The sequence below is a fragment of the Cygnus olor genome, chromosome 17, assembly GCF_009769625.2.
Source record: "Cygnus olor isolate bCygOlo1 chromosome 17, bCygOlo1.pri.v2, whole genome shotgun sequence".
Lineage (NCBI taxonomy): Eukaryota > Metazoa > Chordata > Aves > Anseriformes > Anatidae > Cygnus > Cygnus olor.
In genome coordinates this window covers 14,351,920-14,377,183 of record NC_049185.1, presented here as the reverse complement: position 1 = coordinate 14,377,183, position 25,264 = coordinate 14,351,920, and the positions used below count along the sequence as shown (strand labels likewise).

At 44.2% G+C, this 25,264-nt stretch overlaps 1 protein-coding gene across 1 annotated transcript in view; it reads right to left on the bottom strand.

Moving 5' to 3' along the window:
• GRK3 (G protein-coupled receptor kinase 3) overlaps window positions 1-25,264 on the bottom strand; it is a 69,920-nt gene that overhangs the window by 26,072 nt on the left and 18,584 nt on the right. Inside the window, exons 3-9 of the mRNA XM_040577286.1 lie at window positions 11,163-11,236; window positions 7,925-8,026; window positions 6,662-6,736; window positions 4,969-5,030; window positions 3,792-3,843; window positions 3,108-3,199; window positions 214-313 (exon numbers count right to left, since the gene is read on the bottom strand). Coding sequence (XP_040433220.1) covers window positions 214-313; window positions 3,108-3,199; window positions 3,792-3,843; window positions 4,969-5,030; window positions 6,662-6,736; window positions 7,925-8,026; window positions 11,163-11,236 — 557 coding nt within the window. The remainder of the gene's footprint in view (window positions 1-213; window positions 314-3,107; window positions 3,200-3,791; window positions 3,844-4,968; window positions 5,031-6,661; window positions 6,737-7,924; window positions 8,027-11,162; window positions 11,237-25,264) is intronic.

The window sequence follows — 25,264 nt, the reverse complement described above, 5'->3', positions numbered from 1 at the left end:
CTTCTTCACCTGAGATGCTCATTTCTATAAGCACCCAGTGAGGAACACAAGCTTGCTCTTTCATCCTTACTTCAGACACATTGCTAGAATCATTGGGAAGGTTTCCGGGGGGAGGTTAACTTTTGCATGTCACAAAGCTGAATTGATGAAATATGTTTTATACATAACAGTTTTAATATCATATGCAAAAAAATAAGAATAATGAGTACTTACTCCTGTACTGACAAGAGACAGCATAATTCTTTCATTTAAGGCTAATGTTTCTCCTTGCTTCATCTTGATTCTCTTCTTATCTAAACATTTCATTGCATACCTGAAAATATTAACCATTCAGAAAAAGCACCAAAAAAAAATTCCTCCTATACTCAGTATTATTCACTAGCAATTATGCAATGCTTATTTTAAGTATCCTGCAAGCAGGCTCTTTAAACACTTCAGCATGGTACTAAGAACACATCATTACATGGCTAAACAAAAAAAGCTCCAAAATCTCACAGAATTAAAACATTTTCAACAGAAGCCTCCTCACAGACAAATGTGCTCTGACAAATAGTTCTGTGTCCAAATAACCACAGTGATATAGGAATTACATATGAAATACCCATTTTTCAATACCTACAAGCAAGGATTTGCAGCATGAATTAAGTAAGAGAGACCCTATCGCAGTTCTATTTAATTCTTACAATTTAAACTTTACCAGGAAAGCAGTATCTTGAGTACACACTGAGTTTTTTTTATATGTTTATGTTTTTAAAGCATGTTTTCTACTCCCAAAAATGTTAGATATAAGAAAGCAAGCTTTTTAATCTTCTCCTACAATCTATTACAAAAGAAATGCAATTTTGCTCAAAAACCAATGTTACCTTAACAACTGTCAAACAAGAGTAGGATGCAATACAGTCTGTGGGTATTTTTTTCAAAACGTTAGGTGAACCTACTATCAGCCAACAGCAGAGAAGGACAGGTATGTTCCTCCACGGAACAGTTCTAGACATGGGCAGCCACGGATTTTTAGGGCAGGGCCATTCATTTTAAAATAAGCTCAGGAGAATACCATGTTGCAGCACTGCATCAGTGCTACCGACTGCCTATGCTGTGACAGCTCTGCTCAGAACCAGGGCCTCATATCACCTTCGCTCTGCACTTCGCCACCAGCGCTCCCAAAAAAGCCACATCAGTACTTGCCATGCATGTGTTGTGAGTGGGGAAGAGTGAAGAGTGAGCGTACTGGAATCTGGAGTTTCTAAAACAGGGAATTTATTCACAGCACGTGCTCTTGCTGAGAAGTCAGTAGACGAGGACTATAAATAACATTTCACACGCTACCCTTTACTTAGCTTTGACGTCACTGCTCCAAGTGAATGACTGGGGCCGTTTCAGGCTGATTGAAATCAAGTATCTCATTCTTCTATCAAGTTACATGCTCACAAAGCGCTGCTGTCCCTCTCCCTTTGGACTGCTTTCTGAATTGTATCTCTGGCCCCTATCTACATGTCCTTGAAGGAGGTGATGTGAAAGAAGCCTCAGGTGTATCTTTGTGGGTTAGTGAAACACCGATGGCATTTACCTTGGAGGGGTGGCTTCCCAAGCTCCTTGCAGGCAGTAAGTGCAGCAGAGGCAGCCATCTAGAGTGGACGGGATCTGGATTAGGGATGGGTAAACAGGTTTGGATTAAGAAAGAACTAAACCAAACCTCTACCCAGAAACCTAATCTAAGGTTTCACTTCAGATTTGAAAAAGGTTGGCTTTCCCACATTTCACTTTCCTTTACCCTATTTATACCTGAGAAAAACTGTCCTTTGCTTCCCCTGCTAGTCCCAAGGTTTATCCACCTCCTGCTATAGCAAAACTTGGCATGAAAATGGCTGGGAACCTGAGAACTACCTCTTCAGGGTGGATGCCTACTCAGTGTGGCTCAAGCTGAATAAGATGTTTATTTTTGTACATCGACAAATTAATGAATTGTACATGGACCAAAAAAAAAAAGTACCAAAGCAAGAATAAAGACAGTATTGTTAGTAGTAGTATTAATATAAATACTTGAGAGGTCACTGCAAAAATACTGAGCGTGACAGCAACATTAAGATGTCCTCCACTGGTTAATAGCTCAGAATTTTATTATTACCAAGGATGCTAAGCACACACAATTGCCAGTGAAGCCAGCTGTAACTGCAGAGATTTGGTGCTTCAAACATACCATGCTTATGTAGAATAGAAATGTGTAAGGATGGTCCCTGGACTAAAATTGCTAGGAGAAGAGCAAGATGAAAGAAAAAAAAAAAAACACATCAAGAACAATTTGTTAAATCAATGCCCAGATGTTCAGAACAGGACTTAATAGGACAATAATGTCTAGAAATTGAAATCTGTTGATAAGGAAAAGTGTGTGAATGGTAAGACCAGAAAAAGAAAAAAATTAAACACAGAGTTGATCTTGGAGTTCCCACCAAGAGCTCTATTAAACAAAATCCAACACTGGAACTATGTTCTTCCAAATGTAATCAAGCATCACTGCTTTTGCCAGTGAAACATGCGCTCATCAGAGCAGAAACTTATGCAATTACACAGATCTAAAGTACCATATTCAGTCCCTGCCCAGACATGACCCTACAGACTGATCAACACTGAGGTCATATTCCTATGTCATCCTCTAACACTATGTTAGCACCAACGAGGTGATAGGATTTGCTGCGTGAACAGCAACCTTCAGCAGATGAGAGATAACACCTCACACAGTCACCACGGTTTCCACAAAAATATCATTCAGCACTGTTAGGCTCTGATCCAGGAAATCATTTAAGCACATACTTAATTTTAAACACATGTGCAGTCTCCATTAATTTTGACAAGACCATTTAAATGAAGGACATGCTTAAGAACTCCACCAGACCGAAGCCCTGCTGCATGGCACATAACAGGATCAAATATCAAACAAAGCTTAAAGATGATCCAGAAATCTGAACCTCTTGGGATAAAATTTAATTAGGAGGAAATATACAGTAATTCGACACTGCTTTGCAGTGATTTTGTAAGAAATGACTGGAAGGATTTCCTTACATAGTTCAGAGTTTACAGCTATCTTTAAAATAAAGTGTGTATGTACTCACATTTTTCCAGTGTCTGCTTTTCTGCAACCATACACTTCACCAAATCCCCCTCTTCCAATTATTCTATGTACACTAAAATCATTCATGGTCAGCTGTAAGCAGGGGAGGAAAAAAAGAAAAAAAAACAGACCAGTTTTTCAGTAAGAGCCTTAACTATAGATATTTATATTGCATTTATTGTTTTGGGAAAAGGAGCTCTATTGTTTTTATTTCAACATACTTGCAAGCAATACTGTGTGGAGTACAACAAACAGTAAGGCAAATGAGACTGCTCTTGCTTAAGACTGACAGTCTTATAATGAAGCCTGCAGAAGAGGATGGCTATTCTTACACGGTTGTATAAGAGCAGTGTATAGGGACAAAAGCAGAGGCTAAGGTAAGGCATGCTGGGGACAATGCTGGAGCTGTGGGAAACAGGAGACTGGTGGCGTGGTGCTGTGAAGAAGCAATTCAAGCAGTTCAGCTTCTTCCAGCTATTATAAAAATCATAAAGCTATTAACCAAGACAGGCAGGAGGGTTGTCCAGAAAGGAACTGTGAGGACTACACATCTAAGAATAGAACAGCAGATCAGTAACATTCACTGTACTTCTTGATAAGGCCTTTTAAGAAGCAGTATTCAAAACTGATCGTTTTCTTTCTTATATCTGCCTTTGACAAGATAAATATACGTGTAAGTACTTACATGAATATTTAGCTCCACATTTTTCCATTGACAGAATCTAGTAAACTTGTCACTGTAGAAAAAAAAAGGTTTAAAAGTTAGAAAAAGTCAGTACTCTGATACTGAAAATAAAATTTGCGATTACCTATGTTGTGATCTTTACCAAATGACAGCCTTCCTTTTTAAGGACTGCAATCTTACCCCCACCAAAAAGAGGCAGTACAGATTTAATACTTCACATCCTTATAAGAGAAAGCTATCAGGTAAGATGATTGCTGTAATTGGAAATGCTCAGTATGTTATACATCTCTCCTTCAGCATGTTTTTAATTTTTTAAAAACAAATAAACTAACTTTGGAACTTACAAACAATCGAATTACATAAAGAGACAGATAATTATAGGAATTGGACCTAACAAACATTTAAATTATATAAAGACAAAGATAATTATAAGAAAACAGAGGCAGCTCCATTTATGTTAATGAACCTTTATATACTTTGAGGAATGTTTTAAACCCATGTTTATCTTAAAATGGGGGGAAAAAAATCCCACAAGGTGTCACCAAAAATAGTTTCCTGTTCCTACATAAATAATTAAGTCTTTATTTTCAAAGTAAGAAACAATAGTTCCATGGAGACATTTTTACAGTTACTTCCATTTGACTGCAGAAGACCACCACATCATTTTACACAGTGTATTTGGCTGCAGTTGGATGGGAGCTGAACTCTACAGACCCTGCACACACACTCAGTTCCACCAGCATTAGAGGGCTGTTCGGCTGACCAAGGTCTATGCCTCTTTTCCTTACCAGACTTTTTCTGCCTAACTGCAAGGTGCTCCAGCACCAAACAGAAATACTGGGTCTTTCGGTCACACACAAGAGATGGCTACTCCTGAGATCTTCCCACAACAACACAGTTCTGTGCTTTTAAAACTTTAAGCTCAAACTGCAATCCATTATTACTGCTACACAGAGCAACAGAATTATCTACGAATAAAATTTTGCCACTGATACATCCTGACATTAATCTTGATATACAGCAAAGCTAGTCATCTGCAAAGCCTACTGATAATACACTAAGTAACCAGTACATGAAGGTTACTAAACATTTTTAGCCTTATTTTACAGCAATACTCAAGGGACCTGACTGCCTGCTACAGTAGGTAGAAAGTTCACATAATAGGTCACATTCATACCTTTCCATGAATTTTTGAAATATTTTTCCTCGGAGGCTATCACAAATTTCTTCTATATATGGCTAAAAAGGATTAAGAAACACATTTAATATTTAAGTAGACAACAAGCTGATTATGCAACCCTACCCAATACACACAATTCACATGCCAAGTTTTGAGAACCTCTGAAGTTCACAAGCCAATGTCTAGCTTGCAAAATCTGCAGTGACTCTAATTCTATACGCTACTAAGAGTTCTTCCACACTGTACATCAGCCCTTTGTAACTACAGCATTTACTCTGTTTGCCGTGAATAAGGCTAAGTGAAGCATTTAAGCTTCATTTAGCTTTCCAAGTCTGAGCAGGTGCTCTGAAGTCAAACACAAAATATTTTCATGAGCTAGAAAACCTTAAACATTTCCCTTGTGGGGAGCTGTATGAACCCTTTGTACAGCACGTAACTATTGACAACAATTTCTACAAAGCAGTCACAGTACAGTTCTTCTTTTAGGTATTTGAACAGAACACCTGGTCACTCCTGTGCAGCCTGTGCTTCCCAGAGCTGCTGCCACACTTCATCTTTCTGGTGCTTCTCTCCTCTCAGACCTTAGAAAGAAGTCAGCACCTTCAGTTCACGAGTGACTTTTTCTAAGGAGAAATACTTTCTCTTGAGGCGTGATGGCATGCAGTGATCTCAAATCCCAACCCAATTAGCAGTGAGAGATAACTCCTGCAATGTAGTTATCAATTTGTCAGTTCACCTAATTGCAACATTAAAAACAGTTCACTGAGCAGTAAGAAAAATCAGGCAGGGGCAATCTGCACATTTTTGCAATATATAAGAATACTTAGGATCTACATCAAAGAAATTGAAGCTTATATGCATCCCATGATTGATGAGGTTCATTATCTGCACAAACAAACTGGTTTAATGCAACTAACTATAAAAGTTAGCAGAAATCTGAATTTCCTGTTTTGTACCAATCTGTATTAGAGCTGCAACAATTAAAAAAAAATCACTTCTCATTTCTTCATTTTCTAAAGTAAATAAAATCATAAAACGTGAATAATTTTGCAAATAAGCCAGGATAGCGTTTCTTCTTGTACACGAAAGAGGATATGCAAATCTTATACTCTCTTAACAATTCAGAATTTTAGAAATATTTTTTTAAAAGCACCAAAATTTTAATGGTAGAGAAACTCCTGTTTTAAAAGGTAACTTTTGATAGGATTTTGTATTGTGGAAAGACCAAAACAAGCAAGTTAGTACAAATGCTTAATTCCTCACTTTAATCAACTATGAATAAATATATCTTTAAATCAAAGAAACAGGAAAAATGTTTTCAAAGATTTTACATTACTGTAACATTAAGGCAAATTCTCCACTATACAGTCTGGTTTATGCTAACAAGAAGTGTATCTTCCTGATGTAAAGTGATTTACTCTAAAACATTTAATGGCTTAAAATTACAGAAATTTGAAAACTATTCTGTTCATACACCAAGGTATAGTAAGCTTTCATAACTGTGCTTACAAATGTTTTAGATACAAAGAAGAGTAATTTATAATTTTTATTCAACATAGCGAAACGTACTAGTATCACTATTACACAGAATATTTACCAGTACCATTTTATTGTCTTCTTAAGTATTATGCACAAAGTCACTTACTGTCAAATAAGTGACGAAAACTTCAACAGACAGTCTTAACCTCACCTGAAAAAGGCTGGCTGGCACTTGTTTCTTGGATAAATGTGTTTGTACATGATCTACAGCTTGTTTCGAGAAAGGCTTTTGGAAAAAGAAAAACAAAGATTATCAACACAGTTGGAAATGTTTCATTTACGGTTTACAGCACTGTTTGTTTAACCATATGAAAAGATAAATATACATAATTTAGAATGAATGTAATATAGCTTCTCTGAAGTGTATTATTGTAAAATTTCCAAAATGATGCAGGAAAACAATGATTCTAAAGCTGGAAGGCAGGAGTGGGGAAGACCAGAAGAAAGGAGAAGAGAAAAGGCTAAATGATGCTATTTTGACAAATCCATTAAAAAAGAAAAAAAACAAATACAGGGACAGTTCTAGATAAAAGAGATGTGGTGGACTTTTCACTACTACAGAGCCAAAAATGCACGCTTAACAACAGTACTGCTTAAACCCTTCATCCAAAGAAACCACACGACTAGAGTAACACACTGCAAATTTGTCTTTTAGATAAGAGCAAGTCGAAGTGTTAAATACAGCTCAGTGGGCCAAGGCTTCAGCTGGAGGAAATGCGTGCTTTCATTGACTCTGTCAAAGCTGGATCTGTCACAACACAGCCCCATGTCTTTAACTTGCCATATTGCAGCTAAAAAGTGCATTGTCTCTAGTTCAGCGTGAAAGACTGCTTATCAAACAAATTCAAAGAGAAAAAGCTCTTGTGTGATCGGTTTTAGACACAATATAAAACTTTGCTCTGGGCTTTCAGGGATATCGGAGATCAACAGCTCCACTGCTCTGTAGAGCCTCGCAGCTCACATTTCTTCGAGCTTTGGGGGGCACAGGGATGTTGTGGGTTGGGAGGGACAGGTTAATGCACGCTAAGTGCGCATACACACGCACACCTACGCCCACAAACTGTCTGCACTCATTTTACCATATTTTACAATAGAGGTTTAGTTTAAAGAAATACAAATCTCCAACTAGTTCCTTTGCGTACCACCAAGGTTAAGCAAACTTGGTGGCACACACCACCACTTTACACTTCATTGCTGAAAAAAAAACAACAACAAAAACCCACGCTGAATTCAGCCAAACCCAGATCCACGGGCTTCAAACTGAAATCCACAGCATTACTAGCACCTGCAGAAACAATCCATTCTGCAGCAGTTTTAATTGTTTTCTGAATGAACTAGCAGTTATTTTGCATTTTCATTGCTGTCAAGCTACTCCAGCCAGGCAAACGGCAGCGTGAAATTTGGGGATACGCACATGTGAACAGGACAGGAGCTCTTTCATGATGTAAGTGTCGTAAATCTGCCGACTTCTGGTCAAACGCTCATCCTCAGAATCCAGTTTCTCATATTCTTTTATCTGCAATACCAGAGAGAAGGAGCCATCAGATGAGCACATTTTTAATGCTTTTCGCTCATTTGGTAAAAACAGGACTTTGCTTTGGCTGAAGTTTTATTTCACTTTATTGTCTTCTTAGGTGAAACTCATAAGGAAAAGCCACGCGCAATACCATAGTTACGAGTGACGTTAGATTTCCCTTCTAATTCTTTTTTTTTATGCAAGGAAACTCATTTGCCTAAAACTCCTACGAAGCTCTGTGTTCTCCACCCGAGAAGGGCTGTGCTGCAGCAGTGAGTTCCCCCCGCTTAGTGTTTGCCCCGCACGCCCCTGCGCAGCTGGGCCGAGCAGACACAGCAGCACCACCGCAGGTCTTCCTCCCACTGCTCAGCTCGCGGATGGAGGGCACTGGCCTTGCCCTGTAACACTCGGGAGCGTTGACCCTTTCTCAGATTATTTCGCTCGATGCTCTGAATGTCCACCGCAGAGCAGGACGAGCCCTTCCCAGCTGCGCCCTGCTCCAGGTGCCCACGGCACGCTCGGTGCCGATGTCCGAGAGCAGACAAAGTGTGCTTCAGGGCCTCCCGCAGCTCAGCCACGGGTTGCACCTGAACCCTGCGTGTGGTGAGAAGATGACTTCACAACATACACCAGGATTCTGCAGGTGTGACGAGCACTCAGCGCGCCCGTGGGAAGCAGCAGCGGTCCCACGGGGCCAGCTCGCAGAGTAAGGCGGCTGGGACACCGTCACGCTCCCCGGTGCCAGGGTTTCCTAGGGTCAGTAAGGATTTAAAAAAAAGTGTTCTGCCTCCATTTCACAATAAACTTTTGTTGTTGTTGTTGTTCTATCATTCAGAAGCTGCTCCACTTACAGGATGAGCTCTTGAACAGGTCTCCACGTGACAAACTCAGAGCGATCTACCTTTGAAGGTGGAACACCGTAATTAAGCCAGTATTTTTCCAGCTGTAGTCCTCTTGTTTGCTGACAACGATAAGGCAACAGTTCTACCACAATTCGCCATCTGTGACTACTTCCCCCTTGGGATCGTTTTATAATTAAAATGATTCAAAACATCTTTGCCAAAGAAATGTTTTTTTTTTAATTAATGCAGTGCCTCAAAATAATTAAAAGTACCGGAGAAACCCTGACGCATTTCACGTGAACGCAACCTGCTGCCCTCCAGAATTCAGCTTTAAGCCAACGGCACCTAACGGCACCTAACGGCACCCCGCGGCCACGCTGACGCCGTCAGGTTTCACAAGCACAAGCTGCCTCTGCTCGCTGCAGCTCCCTCGGCATCGCTCAACCCAGAGGTACCGCACAGTGCCATCGCGGATTTCAGCGCTTCCCCAGTGAACTTCAGCTCACCTTCAAGAAGCATCTGACAAAGTATCTTCTGAAATCAGAACGTGTTAGTTTTCAAGCACCTTGAAGCTCTTTTTTTTTTTTTTTTCGTTTTTTTTTGAAACCGATCTGGATGAATCACTCATCCACTTAAATGCCTGATCGTGACTTAAGCTGCAGTAATGTGAAATCCCTGGAGTACGGAGCCCTTCTCCATCAAGTGATTTTTAATGTAGCAATGTACTCAAATTATTTTACATGTAATAAATGCAGTAAGTAAATCAAATATATTAAAAAAAAGAAAAGCTTCTGAATCCAGTATGTCACAGTAGAAAACACAATGAACCTCTCTTTAAATATCTTTAATAGGATTTTTCTAAAAGTGCATGACAAAGCATTTAAAATCTTTTTAGGCAACACTTTGCTAATAACCTAAAAATACAATTTCAAATTGTTTCAGAGATAAAGAGGTAGCTAAAAATATCTTGCTAAACAATCTGTTACAACTTGCCTTTTTGATTACTTATGACAGTGATACCTTCAGCGTATAAAAAGATGGAAACGAAGGAAAAAAAAATCCCCCTTTACTGAAAGCAAGTATCTAATTTGAGTGGGGGCACAGCGTATCGCTAAGGATTTATCTCCAAACTGATACCAGCTTACCCTATTTTGTGCTGTTAGCCCACTAGCAAGAGGTATTTTAAACTCATCAGCTTGATAGTAATCCAGACAAAAGGTTATCTCAGGCAGCACTTCTAATTAATACAGAGCGATACAGGCTGTATTTCAACAGCACGCGTGCGTGTGTTAAGCAGGACCAGCACCTGCGATAGGATTAGCGACAGCCCTGCACTGCGCGTGCCACACAGCCAGCGGGGCGGGAATGGGGCGGGAGGACTCCACTGGTGCCCTGCGTGCCCCCCGAGAGGTGCCACGAGCCCTTCCCGTGCCCTGCTGCAGCACCGCCTCCGGCACTCGCGCCTGCCTCGGGCACCCGGCAGGTCGCTCCTCGGAGGTGCCCTCTCCCACCTGCAGGACTCGACAGGGCGTTTGTGCTGCCAGGAGGATGCCCAGGAAACGCCAGGAGCTAGCACCAGCCCCCTCGAGCAATGCCACGGGCAGCTGTAGTTTGCTGTCTTTTCTAGGCACCAAAGGATGCCAGAAGAAGGCGTGAAGCACCTGAGAGTGCACTCCAGTTCCGTTGCCTTCTCTACAAGCCCCGGAAGCCTCTCAAAATCGGCTCCAGACAGCAGGGCATCATCCTCCATCCGGAGAGATGCTACGAAGAAAGAGGCACCCTGTGGCTGGGCATGGGGAAGGCTTTGGTAGGTCCAGTCCGACTGCAACGATTCTGCTCTAAAAACTCGAGCAGTAGCTCTTAAAACGCCTTGCTAACTTGTGTTTAATAAAAAGACAAAGTTGCAGAATATGCAGATAAAACCACTGCCAGAAGTTAAGCAATTTTTTCCTGCAAATACTCCATTTTCTGAATCTTGACTATTTGCCCAATAAGAAGACAAAAAAATCACCTGCACCACTCTCGTAACATAAGCTGGACATATCAAGTGGATGCAATAGTTAGATTACTACTTGTAAGTCTCTTGTACCTGCTTAGAATGATAGTTCTGCTCCTTTCCAAGTGTTACCATACACGACATTGTCTCTTGCAAATCGACCATCCCACCCTGAAGCTGGAACAGCCCAGGGCACGGTGCGGCCTCGTGTGCCCCTCCTGCCCTGCGAGCAGCGGGACGGCTCCCGCAGCCTCCCTGCCTCCCTCCCAGCCCCGCAGCTCAGCCAAAGGCAGCTTACCTCTTCGTAAAACTTCAGCTGAGGGACAGCTTCATCGATTTCATTCATGCAATAGTCTTTAAAAAGCAAAAATCCTGAAAAAAAAAAAAAAAAGTTTTTTTTTTTTTTTTTTCCCAGAGAAAAATGTAACATTACCATGAAAACCTGTAAAAAAGGATATAGAAAACCTCTGGTAACTTGATGGACTGTATATACCTGTGTAAATATCCCTAATTGCCACAGCTCAGGGATATTAATTATCAAGCGAGTCTACAGCACTCTGAACAGAAAAGGATCGTAAAACTCTCTCGTCTCCCAGAGGTATATTAAAGCACATTCCAATTTCCACCTGCTGAGGACTTTATGAGATGTTTACATAACGCACGGAAATATTCCATTCCTCTTCACCCGTCAGATCCTGGAGGTTTTTTTCAGAGCAAAACCCGGTATTATCCATGGCGGCTTTTTTGTTTGTTTGTTTTTAACTAGAATCACCTACTTTAGTGATAAAAACCAGCTACTTTTCCATTCTCGTTTTACAGTTGCTGGTTAACATTACCGCTAATGGATTTTACAGCACAGTAAGTTACATCGGCACCTTTATAGCTCCTTCGCAAGGACTTTAACGCATGACCTCTGCAGCCTGCTGATGAATACTTTCCATTATGAGCATTTTAAGCCCTGTCCCCTGGAAGCACTGCCCTTCCGCTCGCCGAGGGGTATCTGCTGCCCCTGCTCTCCTCCTTTTACTGCAGATGGGCGCCGCTGTCACCGCTGCCTGCGTGGGGTATCTGCGAGCCCCCTGGAGCTGTAACTGCGCGTGCTTTCAGCCCATTTCAGCAGGCAATACCTTTCCTTATTTAGCACTACTACGTGCTCACTCAAGTCGCACCCAACTTTTGGAGGTAAGGCCATAAAGCTGCCAGCCGGAGCACCAGGCAGCAGCAGGATGCGACCGGGGCCGGGCTGGGTGCTGCCGGCCACATCCTGCTGCCCACGCCGAGACGCTGTGGGTGCCCACAGCCCACCGTGTCTCCGCAGGACCCGCGGCTTTCCACCCACGCTGCGCACCCCTAGGGGCTCCCGGCCAGCACCCGAAGGACCCCGAAGACCAGGCTCGCTGCGAGCAGCCCTTCTGTTCCCGAAGGCAGGCTTAACACGGTTAGCTCAGGTTCAGGTTCAGCAAAGTGCCGCTTTATTCCAAGGTATCTTCCAAGCCCCCTGTCTAAACTGGCTGTTTCAAAAGCATTACCGAACAGAACCACTTCAGTAAACTTCAAATCAAGATATAAAACACCCTTTCCCACTTACAGAGTTATGCCCAACAGATTTATTTATTTTTTTTAATTAAACATCGTTGTAATTTAAACTTATGGCAAAATTATCCTACCAAAAAAGTAGCACATCATTGTGTGGTCAGCTAAGGAATACTACAGCCACCTACAAAACCTCGCGTTTTCCACAGCGTACCATCTTTTAAAAAAACAGAGCCCACTTCAGCACTATGCAGCAGCTCTGCTGCGGCACACAGGAGGGCATTTAAGGGCCAGCCACAAACATCGTGTCCTTTCTTTCCACTCACTACCATCTGATGCTGTCAGAGACCCGAGTAAAACAAGTAACAAACTACTCAGAAGCATCAGTCACAGAGGACAAAGAAGCAACACTGATCAGGCAAACAAAAGGTCTAATTTATGCATAATTAAAAGATTTATCGGCTTCTTGGTAGCCCCTCTAGCTATACGTGGATCCCAAGTTAAATTTCCTATTAGCAGAGCTACTTTTCCTGGGGACCCCTTGATAATTAGATACCAAACAAGGGATTATGGCCAGACAACTCCAATACTCGTTTAGCTGATTAGGATGATTATTTTGAAGATCATACAAACTGGGTTTTCTTCTCTAAATACGGAAAGAAATCCAATTAAGAGATTCCCTTATAAGATTTTGCAAACTTTCTAATTCCTCCCACCAAAAAGAATCATTCTTGAAATATTTTATAAACAATTGAGTACTTCCAAAAAACAAAACCAAACCAGTTTGCTATTCCCTGCCAGCCATTTGCAATGACAGTGCCTGTTTTGTTTGCTTGCTTTCAACGCCTGTCTCGTTGCTCTTTGGCTGGCAGGGCTCTCAATGAGGCTGTCCTCCGCCGCGCCGCAGCCGGGCAGGCAGCGAGCCGCACGTCCCAGCGAGCCGCCCCGCTGCAGCAGGGCACCAGTGCCCGCGGAGTCCCAGAGCATCCCCGCCGCCCGTCTGGAAACCAAGCACACCCCGGCCCGCTCGTCGCCAGAGAATGACACGTTCTGCCCTGAAACGCGCGCAAGTTGTTCTCGCTAGAGAGCACAAATTTTCTGGCATCCCATTGTCTGCACGGGAAAGGTGGCATAGACCCGATCTGGTGCGAATCCGAGAAGAGAAACTGTGTATTTCTGGAGCACGCAGCGGTGCCACTTATGGACCTAAACCTAACTCATTAACTCTTATTTTACACATGATCGAAACATAAGCAGCACAGAGCACAATAGTGCTGAATAGACTGAACTTTTATTTGGACAACGAACCAAAGAAGATTACAGTCGGGTAATTAAGAGGCTGAAGAGTGGCACAAACAGCAATGAATGCAGTGAAAGAAAAATCCCTGGCGTGTTCCCAGCTACTGGCTCCTTACCAAACAAACCCACAAACAAAATAAACCCACAAAGACAACTGTGGGAGGGGTGTGAAAATATAGCAACACAAATTTTCAACAATGCCATTCCAAACATTTTGGCCCTGTTCAATAGGACAGGGAACAAGGAACAATAACAGGCTTACGCTGGCCGCATTAGACAGACCTCTTCTCACTAAGACATTTATTTTTTTTAATTGCACTGCTACGTTAAAAAAAAAAATAGAGACATCCAAAACAAGAAGTTAGAAACCTTTATAGATAGTTAATGTATCAGCTACTCACCATTACCTTTTGAGGAAAAATAAGTAAATTCATTCCCAGTAAAGAAGCACTGTTTGATAACAGCTAGGTTGACATAAAAATAGATCTTTCTTCCTTTCAAGAACCCATCGACTGGGAGCATTTACACACACACATATTAAGGCACACAGTACACACAGATGCACATGCACGTTACACAGTCACTAAGAAGTATTTCCCAAGACACACTTCTCATTAAGCAAGGAATGCCGAATGTCACCACGCGCGGGTGGCGAACCCAAACCCCGAGCCTTTCTGTGGGGGCCATCAGACAGCAGCAGAACAGGCGCTGCGTCACAGGACCATGTCCCTTCAAAGAAAGGTTGCTGGTTTTTTGGAAGATCTGCTGTAACCAAACCAGGAGGAGGATCGGGTACCGTAAGCTTGTGACACGCTCAGCTGCGTAGCTGTGGAGGCAGCTGGAGGAGACAAACCCACGGGATGGGATGGGAGGTCAGCAGAAAACTTCATTTCCAGGGATAACGGGTCAGAGGCTGACGGTTAGGCACAAAGAAGGATCCGGAGACTGCAAAAGACAGACCTGATCCTTATGGAAACCTTGTGGAGCCTGGAGGACAGGGATACTAAGGAAAAGTCTCTGGGGAAGCCTAGAAGCAAACAGATTGCCAAGCCAGGAGAGCAATTTGTACTGATAGAGAAAAAAAGAATCCGAACCTGCACCACCCAGTCATGAGCACTGCTCAGAGGAATCTGAACCTCCAAATGTTATACAGAATTCAACAGACTGTGGCTAAATTCTTCATGGAAGAAGCCCTATTCCCCGATTTCTATCACTTCTGAACAACTGACCTTAAAACAGAAACTCTTTCATGGCATGACTTCAAACGCAAATGTGCTCCTCCTGCCCGTCCCCACAGCCCCGCTCCGCGTCCTCCCGCTGTCCCGAGCCCAGGCAATCCCAATGACAGCTGCACGCTCAACACTACCAGCATTTCTGCTTCTCCTCCCATTATATCCGTGGATTCTGCACTTCCACTGCAGCATAAAGGATACCTATCTCTTCTTTCACTGATGTTCTGAGATTGAGTGAAAAATTATTAGCCAGAAACCGTCGCTCTCAGATAATAGCAAAACTAATTGACAGAAGCAGCACTGAATAAGTGACAGTAGTTCTAAGAAGTTCAAGCAGAACTGACGAAAAGCACAATAAGCACAGTTAACTACACACGTAAAAATAAGAACAGAAAGCAGGAATTAAAAAAATGATAGCGTTAAGTAACAGATAAAAGGAACCAGCAATTACTTATGAAATAAAGATGTTGACAGCTTTTGGCTTTAAAGATTTCTTCTATACTATATAATTTCTGCAACAACCAGATCGCTAGTAGTAAAGGAAAAATAAATATATTTTTTAAAGCTTTTTCTGGTAACACCGAGGTGATGGATGAAATCAGTAACACAGACGTGAGAACGAGGCAGCACCCAGCTCCCACCCAGCTCCAGGCATCTGCCTTCCCAGGCTCCGGACAGCAATTTTTTCACATCTTCTTCTTGCGGACGATCCTGTACAGCTAAGTGTGCCAGACGCCGTTATCTGCAGTAAATCTGGTAACAGGCAAGACGTCTTTCAGGAAGGGATAAGGACGGCTCCTGAGGTTGGCAGCTCGGCGTTGGCTCGCGAACCTTGCACTGTGAAGCTGCAACGTAGCCCTCTCCTCTACAGTTTTAACAGGGAAATGCTGCCCTCTCGGCTGGTAGGGGTTAAAGCTGCCCTCGGGTGTTACACGGTTGCTTGTAGTTTTCCTGCCCTGCTATCACTGCTACTAAAGCAGGGTGCACTGGTACATCCCGTGGGCACCGGGATGGCCGTGGTGCTCGCAGCGAGGCGGCAGCGCCAGCAAAGGGCTGCTCTGCCCGAGGGCTCGTTCCAGCTTCTGCCGTTTGCCACGGTCTAAAGGTCACCTCTGCAGCCCTGATCTTCACCAGAATGTCAATTAATTGAGAGCACAGAATAATAATAATAAGATTAATGAGGAACTCTGTAATAAAGCAGCCTTGGAAAAAACTACTTATCTAATCCTAGCTGGAATTTCATTAGCATCTGATTCAAATACCCTTTTAACAGGAGTAAACAAAAATCTTATTAAAACAAACAGAAGTGACTAGGTAGGACAGCGGGGCTAAAAATAGGTACATTTAGCCCTGATGTAAGTATTCACAACGCCACGGACTGCAAGGAAGCTGCTTCTATTTGCAGCGGACCTGAACGTGGTCCAAAGCGCTGATGTAGACTCTTTCTAGTCAGCAAACTTGCAAATTAGAAAACAAAAATACCGAGCTGTTCCCAAATCCTAGCTAAACGTGCTGTGTGTAAATACAGCATAATGAAAAACAAACGGGCAGTGACACGCGCACCGCGCTCGGCAAGGGCTCGCTGCCCGCCGGCTCCCAGCCCTGGCAGGAGCAGCTCCCACCCAAGCCTTCTCGACAGCCTCCCGGGGAGCACACACGGCCGCTCTCTTCTTTGCGGCGTGCGACATGCAGGTTTGTCCCCAGTTTGGGGCACTTAACAAAGGTCCCTCCCTTGAGTCCCTCCGAGACCTCTCCTGATCATTGTCGTTTGGCTGAATTTGCACAGCAGACCCAAGGAGCCAGAGGAAGGTGACCAGAGGGCCAGAGCCCCGCGACATGACTGCCAAGGGCACCCAGCGCAGGGCAGCATGCAGTAACGGCGAAACCCAACTAACGCAGCAAAAGTGTTGCACGTTTATTTGTTTTGTAACAACCTGAAGTCGCCTTCAGCTGGCAGCAGGTCCCTGTTACGCCCCAAGGCCACGATGCGGACCCGCCGGGTAAGAGCCGTGCTCCAGCCGCTGCCCAACACCACGCCAGGCCTTCCTGCTGGCAATCACCAGCTCGTCCTTTAGCCCCGGGTGGACTTTTCAGTTTGTCTCAAATAATGCAACCAGCCCACCATCAGTTCCAGCACCAGATCTGGGTTTCAGACACAGAAAGTTAGGGACAGGGGTCTATTATCAAAGCACACAAAAACAGTGACTCGAACCAGCCCGCAGTTGTTACAGAAGATCCAGTCAAGTTCAAAATCTTGTTCTGTGTGGTACCTGCGCTCAGTTGCCACAGCACAGGATAATTAAGACCACCTAAAAGCTCCAGAATTGAGACAACCAACGATTTCCTTGTTCAGGAACAAAGAGGTTTGCTACTACCCAGGAAAACTCATCTGCGTAGGAATCACAGCTTTGGCTAGGTACAAAGCCACAAAAAAATCTCACAGCCCAGAAGGCACCACAGATTTCTCTACTATTCTTTCCAATTATGAGCTATTTGCCTTTAACCTGTTTTTTCTATTAGAGCCTAGTGTACATTCACTTTTCATTAAAAATAATAGATCATAAATTAAAACATAACTCCGCATAAAAAGCAGGGTAAAAGAACAAATTATATTTTACAAGACAGCACTTGCATACAATGGTGACGAGCACAGAACAATTTTCCTAGAACAGAAGCTAACCGAGCTGAAATTAGTCTGCAAGTTGCCAGGTAGCTTGTTTAATAACTTCAAAAATCATTATACAAAAATAAATTTTGGCTAAAATGTTTCAAGTGTCTCTAAAGACTATCCTTACTTCTGGGCATGTTTTCCAATGGCCTTAAATCCTGCTTGAGTTCAGCATCGCCTTGCTATCCCTCCAGCACGCCCATTTCAGACACTGAGGAGTATTCCCAGGCTGTCAAACCTCTGTCAATATTGGCTTACAAAGTAGAGGCTCTTGAAGCGCTAATACAGCAACTTATTGGGAGCATTCAGTTCTTATTCTGCTTCAACCCCAGCAGAGCAGGTCGGAGCGCAGGACTCGAGGTGGATTGCAGAATCTGCATTTCAAATGAGGCCGCCGCAGACTGCCTTCCCCTCCTGGCAGCAGCCCCGAGCTCAGCACTTCCAAAGGGCAGGACCAGCAGCTGTCAGGACGTCAAGTGGTGGCACGCCAATTCAAATGATAAAAGGGATTTTAAGGAAAAGGGGAAGATGCTTTATTTTTAACACACAGACGTAAAATCATTCTAAAAAACTGATGTCTATGCTTCACTCGCTGCAATTGCCTCTGATCTTTGCCTCAATTAAAAAAAAAAAAAAGGCACACATCATCTTGGTAAGAGCTTTGTGAAATGCACCTCTGAATTTTTGAGCATACAAAAGATCACTTTTCAAAGCCAAGAAAAGAACAGAATGGGCAGAACCTACCTCTGAGCCACATTTAGTACATCTGTTTCATGCTCCGGTCTCCCCAGCACGCAGAATCCCAGCTGACAAAAGGAGACCGACACATACATTGGAAGTGGGGTATCAAAGGCATTGAACACATCAGAGGTGGGGGACAAAATATGGCTGCACGTAACAACAAGTGTCTCTATAAGACTGCAAACTAATATCCCTAAACAAAGATATGTAAAAACATTCTGATTTTTAACAGGACCATGAAATACAGCATTGAAGCATTTCGTTTCAATCAGTCAGCTGTTACAAAGACCGTGCCTCAATTCCTTTACTAGAGCTCATCAAGAAACAGAGGACTTGAGTTTTGTTCTTTTTTCACTTGTAAATATAAGAAACTCCCACCACTTTCACAAGTATGTGGTATTATCAGCTACCAGCAAGCTATTAGCAGGCTAACAAGTATTAGCAGCTTTAAAATGTCGTGGTTGTTGTTATTTATCAGTTCCTTCCCCACATCACAAGAATACTCAGTCCCTGTGAAGGACGTGACAGCTATTTTCTTGATCAATATTTTTCCGTGATACAACTTTTAACCATGCTGTAGGCAATGCAAGTCAATAGCCCCTTGCTACCGAAAAGCACACCGCTTCTTCTGAAGCGTCCTAAGCCATGCCCCGATCGCCGCTGTGAATTATTTAACACACAAAGCAGGCTGGGGGTGGGCTTCTGCTTCTGAGAATGGGCCTACACAGGTGGGGTTCTTCTTGAGGGAGGGGTGATCATTTAATGAAGACATGGAATAACTGTAGCATAAAATAATACGGAACAACAAGAGCAAAAGGGTTTTGTCCGGTCTCGGGTGCCAGTGTTCCCCTTAGCAAGCCCTGTTCAGGACCTTAACCACTGTAAAGCACCCAACTGTTCCACAACAACATGTAGGAGGACTTACACTGTGGCTGATATCAAAACACCAAACCAGTGGTATTTAGTTAGTAAATACAGACAGCGCTTAGTGAGGTAAGGAGGAGCAAAGCCACTGAAACAACAGTGACAGGGCGCAGATGACTCCTGCATGAATTTCAGAGCCTTCCTCGGCTTCGCCCCGTGCACTCGGAGAGAAGAAAGCTGCTGAGAGCTGGGGGGCCAGAAACAGATGGCTCTCCTTCTCTGCAGACCTTCCCCTTCGAATCAAAGAAGTTATTGACAGAAGCACCTAGAAACGCTCAGAAGTGCTCCGTGCGTGTCTGACCCCAGCTACCCAGCACCCAGACAGGCGTGCATCGCAGAGCAGGGTATTTCGGCGGCACTGGCTGGACATAACGCTGTCAGTGGAAACGGGCCAGGAAACAGAGAAGCAACTACCCTATAAGGTTACTGTGCTGCTCCCCTCCAGCCTGAGGATTCGGAGGTCCGACGGTGCTCATTACTCACCCCTGACACTGCACCAGTGACGTCCCGCAGCAAGAACCTCGCAGCTCTGGACGAATTCCCTGGGGGCTGCAAGCTGTACTACACACCGTTCTTTTATAGGGCAGATATTCGTATGGAACCATGAAAGCATTTGAAAGGCTTACAGCAAATACCCGTGTCTGTTCCCTGATCCGCAAATGAATTCCTAAGGCAACCGATGGCCACAGCTCTCCTGTGTGTCTGCTCTGCAACTTTCTGACTGCTGTAACTCTTAAAACCACTGCTGAAAGTTAGAAAACTTAACGGCCTCAGTAATTTATATTCTACTTACTGTACTCTTGGTACCCGAGCTTTTCTCCCCTTACTAATGAGTTATCCCACTGAGATGAATGAGTATTGCTGGCAGGACCAGAGAACCTGCTTCATTATTTGTACAGCGCTATGCAGCTAAATCTCATTAAAGTTGTTATTATGCCACGTTAAAGATGTGGAAAACTAATATTTACCTATTTCACAGTGGTGTTCTGAGGCTTAATTAGTCTGCGAATTGTTTCAAGACACATGGATAAAAACTCCACAGGAGTGCAACTGCTTCCGATTGACTGAGAAATTGCAGGGGGGAGGGAAATCGAGGTTGTGCAGTGTCACCACGTTCTGCACAAATAGGATCAGAAGGGGGCTATGGAAGCTTAAGCGAGGGCAAGCGAATAGAAAAAAAGGTATTTAGAAAACACTATCTTTGGTGTGGAAGCAACCCACATGGATGGGTTTGTAACACCCGAGTTTGAAGCTCTCCGCATGGGTCTTCAACGGAGGCCGGCGCCCTGCAGACACCTCCCTACCAGCTTGGGGTTTACTCTCTGATACGCATTTTTGCTGAAAACTTTGAACATCCAAGTGAAAATTCAGATAACTTATAATTTGTCATCTATATATATCCACATCCATATATATACATATTACACTCGTCACCTGTCTCCTACAACGCTACTTCTGGAGTTCAAAGTTCCTAGAGTGCTCAGAATTCTTAATAACCAAACCCCAAAACTGTGTAATTGCACTGCTCTCCTGAGATGAAGCCTGGTTTGCCCCATGGCTATAATTTTCCCAGAACTGTACTGTATATAAATGTTAATATATATCAGCATGTGTACATCATCTATTACATGAAGTTCCAGAGGACTATATTTTTTTTTTCTATTTTAAAGCTCTAACTTAATCTACAGTTCCACCAAGAATCAGACAACTGAGTGTCTTCAACACCTCCAAAAAGGAAGACATGGGAGCGTATCAGGCTGCATCCCAACAAAGAAATGCTCAATTATTTATGATCAGAAGAAACAGAAAAACAAACACATACATTTTTTATAGTGACTTTGGATACTATTTGTCCCCGACACACAAGGCAGACACCTCTGCCTGCAGGCAAAATGCAAATAAAGTCTGCAGCAGGAAGCTTCATCAACATCCCTCTCAACGATCTTCAACATAAGTCCTGCAAGTGTCGTATTTATTTTACAATAAAATAAAACAAAAAGTATGCCGAGAGAAATGCAGCTTCCAGTAACATTTAAATTATGAGATAGAAACTAGATCCTAAACCCAACACTAATTCTGTGAAGAAAACTCATGCAGCAAAGCAGAGGGGCTTGCAGCAAGGCTGTGAGCGTGCGCTTTCTCTCCCTTAGCATTCATGCTCCAGTCCGATGCCAGTGGAGTATCGCTGCAAAAGAACAGCTCCAGTGTGAAACATCTTACATGGATAGTTTCTGTTTCGGTTTACAATCGCTCAGTTTCCGATATCTACTTGCGGTTTGGATTTTGCGTTGCTTTTAACCGATCACATGAACTGTCCAAGGAAAGCATGTGCTCAACGGGCTCATAAAAGAATCCTGCAGACCATCCACAATCCAGGTTTTAGTCTAAACTTGAATTGAAAATAAGAAGTAACAGCAGAAAGAAGAAGATCGGTCTTAACAGTATTTTAAATATCCCTTTTTTGTTCGCCCAGCTACTTCCTGATTTTGCTGGAGCCCACTTCTGCGCGGTGGCTGTCCTCTCCAGGCCCGAAACGGAACCCCAGAAGAAAACCACTTGAATAAACAACCTGCCTTCTCGCTCTTGCAGAAACCCCTGCCAAGCGCATAACTGTTTTCCCTATTACGTGGCTGCCCATTATTTAATATCAATAAACCGGACCAGAGTAAAATAATCTCCGCGATACGAGCCTGGCGTGCACCATTAAGAATAAGTCCGAGGCCAGGACACTCTCAGCCAGCCAAGGCTCTCCCGCAGCCCATGCATGCCCCTTGATGCTCTGGAAACACTCCTGGTTTCCCCAGGTGGCTCCGCCAAGGACCCGCAGGGCTCGTGCCCGGCAGCCCCAGCCCAGGGCCTGGAGCGAGGTCTGGAGGCAGCGGCGGCGTCCCCGGCCCGTCCAGCAGCCAAAAGCCCAAGCGACTCGCTCTACCCTCCGCCAAGTTTTATTGCTTTCGTTGTTATTTCCTCGGAGGACTATTTAATTAGTTCAAAATGCCAACGGCACATAGATCTTACGCTTAAATTAAACAATAGCTTAAATAATGCTCCAGGGAGGTACTTTTCCCAGCCCGTTATTTTTAGGCATCGCGGGGAGCGCAGTGCGCCGTGCTGCCACGCTGCGCCACAGAAAGAGGAAGAGCAAGAATGTTTTTCTCAACAGATTTTAACTCAAGATCCATCTAATCGTTAGCATCAAAATTCTGAAATAACGAAATATGATGGGTCCCTAACTAGAGAAACAAGCAACAGAAAGCATGATTCATTGCACTAAAAAAAATCTTTAGCTGTTCTCACCCTATATTTTTTTTTTTTTCAACAGAAAGTTGCCACTGACAAAGCCGGAGGAAACACGAGCCAGAACGGTCAGGAGCGCATTTCCCTCTAACCGCAGAGGGCAGGCAGAAAAGTCCCTCCCCGCAGTTGCAGGTTGTCTGTGCAGAAGTGACTCTAAAATAGACCAAACGCTCATCTGCTCTGAAAACTCAGCTACAAAGCGACCAAAATACACATTGGCTGTACTTGGCTGTAGCAGTACAAAGGGAGCAGATAAGATGCAGAGGGCCCCTGCCAGGAGCGGGATGTGCAGGAAGCAGCACTGACACAGACGTGGAGCGCTCGCCCAGGGCTGGGAAGACCTCCAGCTTGGAGCCTGCCAATTTACAGGGACAGAAGAGAAAGTTAAGATCACTTCTTGCTATACAACAGCGGATGGCACATAGGAAAAAATGTTTAAAACTCATTTTGTCAATCATAGGTTTCTGTCAATCAGTTCTTTTTGCAAGCATTTTATTTCAAGACAATAAAACAGAAATTAGAAGGAGCTTCATGGGGGGGAAACAGCAAGTTATTTACTAAACAAGGTGAAAAGCTTATACTGGCACATACTGCAGCATGACCAGCTGCTGGGACAGCTAAAATATGTTCTGTTCTCATCCTTCCCCAGACCCAAACCCCACAGCTCTGTGTAACGGAGGAGAAGCCGAGAACGGCACAGGCAAAGTGCCGTGTCCCACCAGCCTACAAAGGGTCACAAGAGAAGCCCTGGCCGAGCCCAAGCCAGGACCCGAGGCTGCAGGATGCCCCGTGCCCCTCTGCCAGCTCTGCCCATCACCTGCCGCGTCGGTGCAATTTGCCAGAAGGTCCACAACCAGTCACCAACTATAACTGGCCAGAAGTTTGCTCCAAGGGATTCCACTTCAATGACCACAATGATCCTAAAGTGGTAGGATGACCTAATTCCCTGCGTTTGATACTTGGCAGTTACACGTGCAGCAGCTACACCCTCCACAGCTCATCCCCAAACTGCCCCAAAAGCAGCGCTTTACACCGCCCCCCCCCGCAGTGTAACCCACGAAGAATTTCACATACAATTTCAACACGGCCGAGAAGCCGAGTAGATTCCACATGTAAATTACAGATACTGGGATAGCAGAAAATGTCTTTTTTTTTTTTTTTTTTTTTTTTTCTGAAGCAAACACATAATCTGGTGTTGTAGCAAACAGGATGTGGTAAGAAGAGAACCAGCTCGAGGTGGTTACGCACCCCTCTCCGAGACACGCTGTACTTCCCCATGAAGCTTCTGCTGGGGAGGAAGCAGCTTCTGCGGGAGCAGCCGGCTGCTGGGCCATTAAGCGCTGCCAGAGCGTTTTGCTGGGTGGCTCTGTTATCTCCGAGGCCTCTGACTCATTCGGCGATTCTTAGAGAGTTCAAGATCATTCTGGAGAATCATTCCTGCGAACGGCCGTGCCACCTCCCGGGGAAGGGAGCGACCCCTTTGCAGAAAAAGGGGCCAAGAGAGGACAGAGTTGGCTCCGCAAATACTCTGAAGGCATCTCCATCCCCACAGGGGGACTGCCACCGAGTTCCCTGCCCTGGCTTTGGTCCTGGAGGGCAGAGCCCAGGTTTCGGTGCCAAAGCCCCTGCGATTCCCCGGGGGCGGTGGCAGGGACCGTGGGCCCGTCTTCTGCGGCGGGACCTGCAAAGCGCGGGTCCCACCAGGATTTAGGGGCTCACTAAGGATAAACGCTTGCAGCTGGTAAGCCCAGCACAAGCAGGCTTATTACCAGCCAAGCATCCACCAGGAATGACTCCCTGCTCGGTATCAGGCAGACTCGCACCAGACAGCTGATCAAAGCCCTGTATTATTTTTTTTTTTTTTTTTTTTTTTTTTACATTTGAAAGGCCACTGAAAAACCAGAACAAACAAGGAACTGGAGCCGTAAGAACGAACTGTGGTCTGGAAAAAAAACAAAACGCAGCAGTCCTCACCCACATCGCTCGCCAAAGAAAAAACGAGGTAGCTTGATGAAGTTTTGTATCCAGTATATGAAGAATGCTGCAGTGGGAGGCTGTCAGTGGGGCCAGCAGGGCGACCGCCCGCTCGCGGGGCGATCTCAGCCCCCAGCCTGCCCCTGTGGGTCCGGCAGGAGCCGAGCCCCCTGCACATCCCCACCACGAAGAGACGGCAGCAAGAGGGAAAAGGTGATTAGACTTTTAATTACCACACCGTATTGATTCTCACAGCATTTTGCGTAATGCTTGCCTAAAATTGAAGGTACTTTACCACAAGCAATTATGCTAATGTCTGGAAACAGAACCAATTTAATGGCAAAGAACAAGCTAGAAAACGCAATAAAATTTAAATGAACGACCACAGTAAGGAAATACAGTATTTTCAAGTGCAATGCAAAGTCTTCTGTTAAAAACAGTTGCATGTTATCTTTTTTCTTCCCTCCTAAATCCCTCCTCGGAAGAAGCCAGCTTCAGAAGTGATCCGGACTGCAGCCCAGCGACCACAGCAGCCCTCCTCACGTCCAGGCAATGGAGCGTGAGGACAGCTGGGACCGTAGCAAGGAGAGAGGAGGGGAAAAGCTCTCTGCACATCTATGAGCTAGGCGCCCCAGGATCTGGGAAAAAACAAATCCAGTAATGAAACCCTAGGCTCTACAATTCTAGGTTTGATAGCTACCAAAGTAGGGAAAATAAGAAGATAAAATCTTT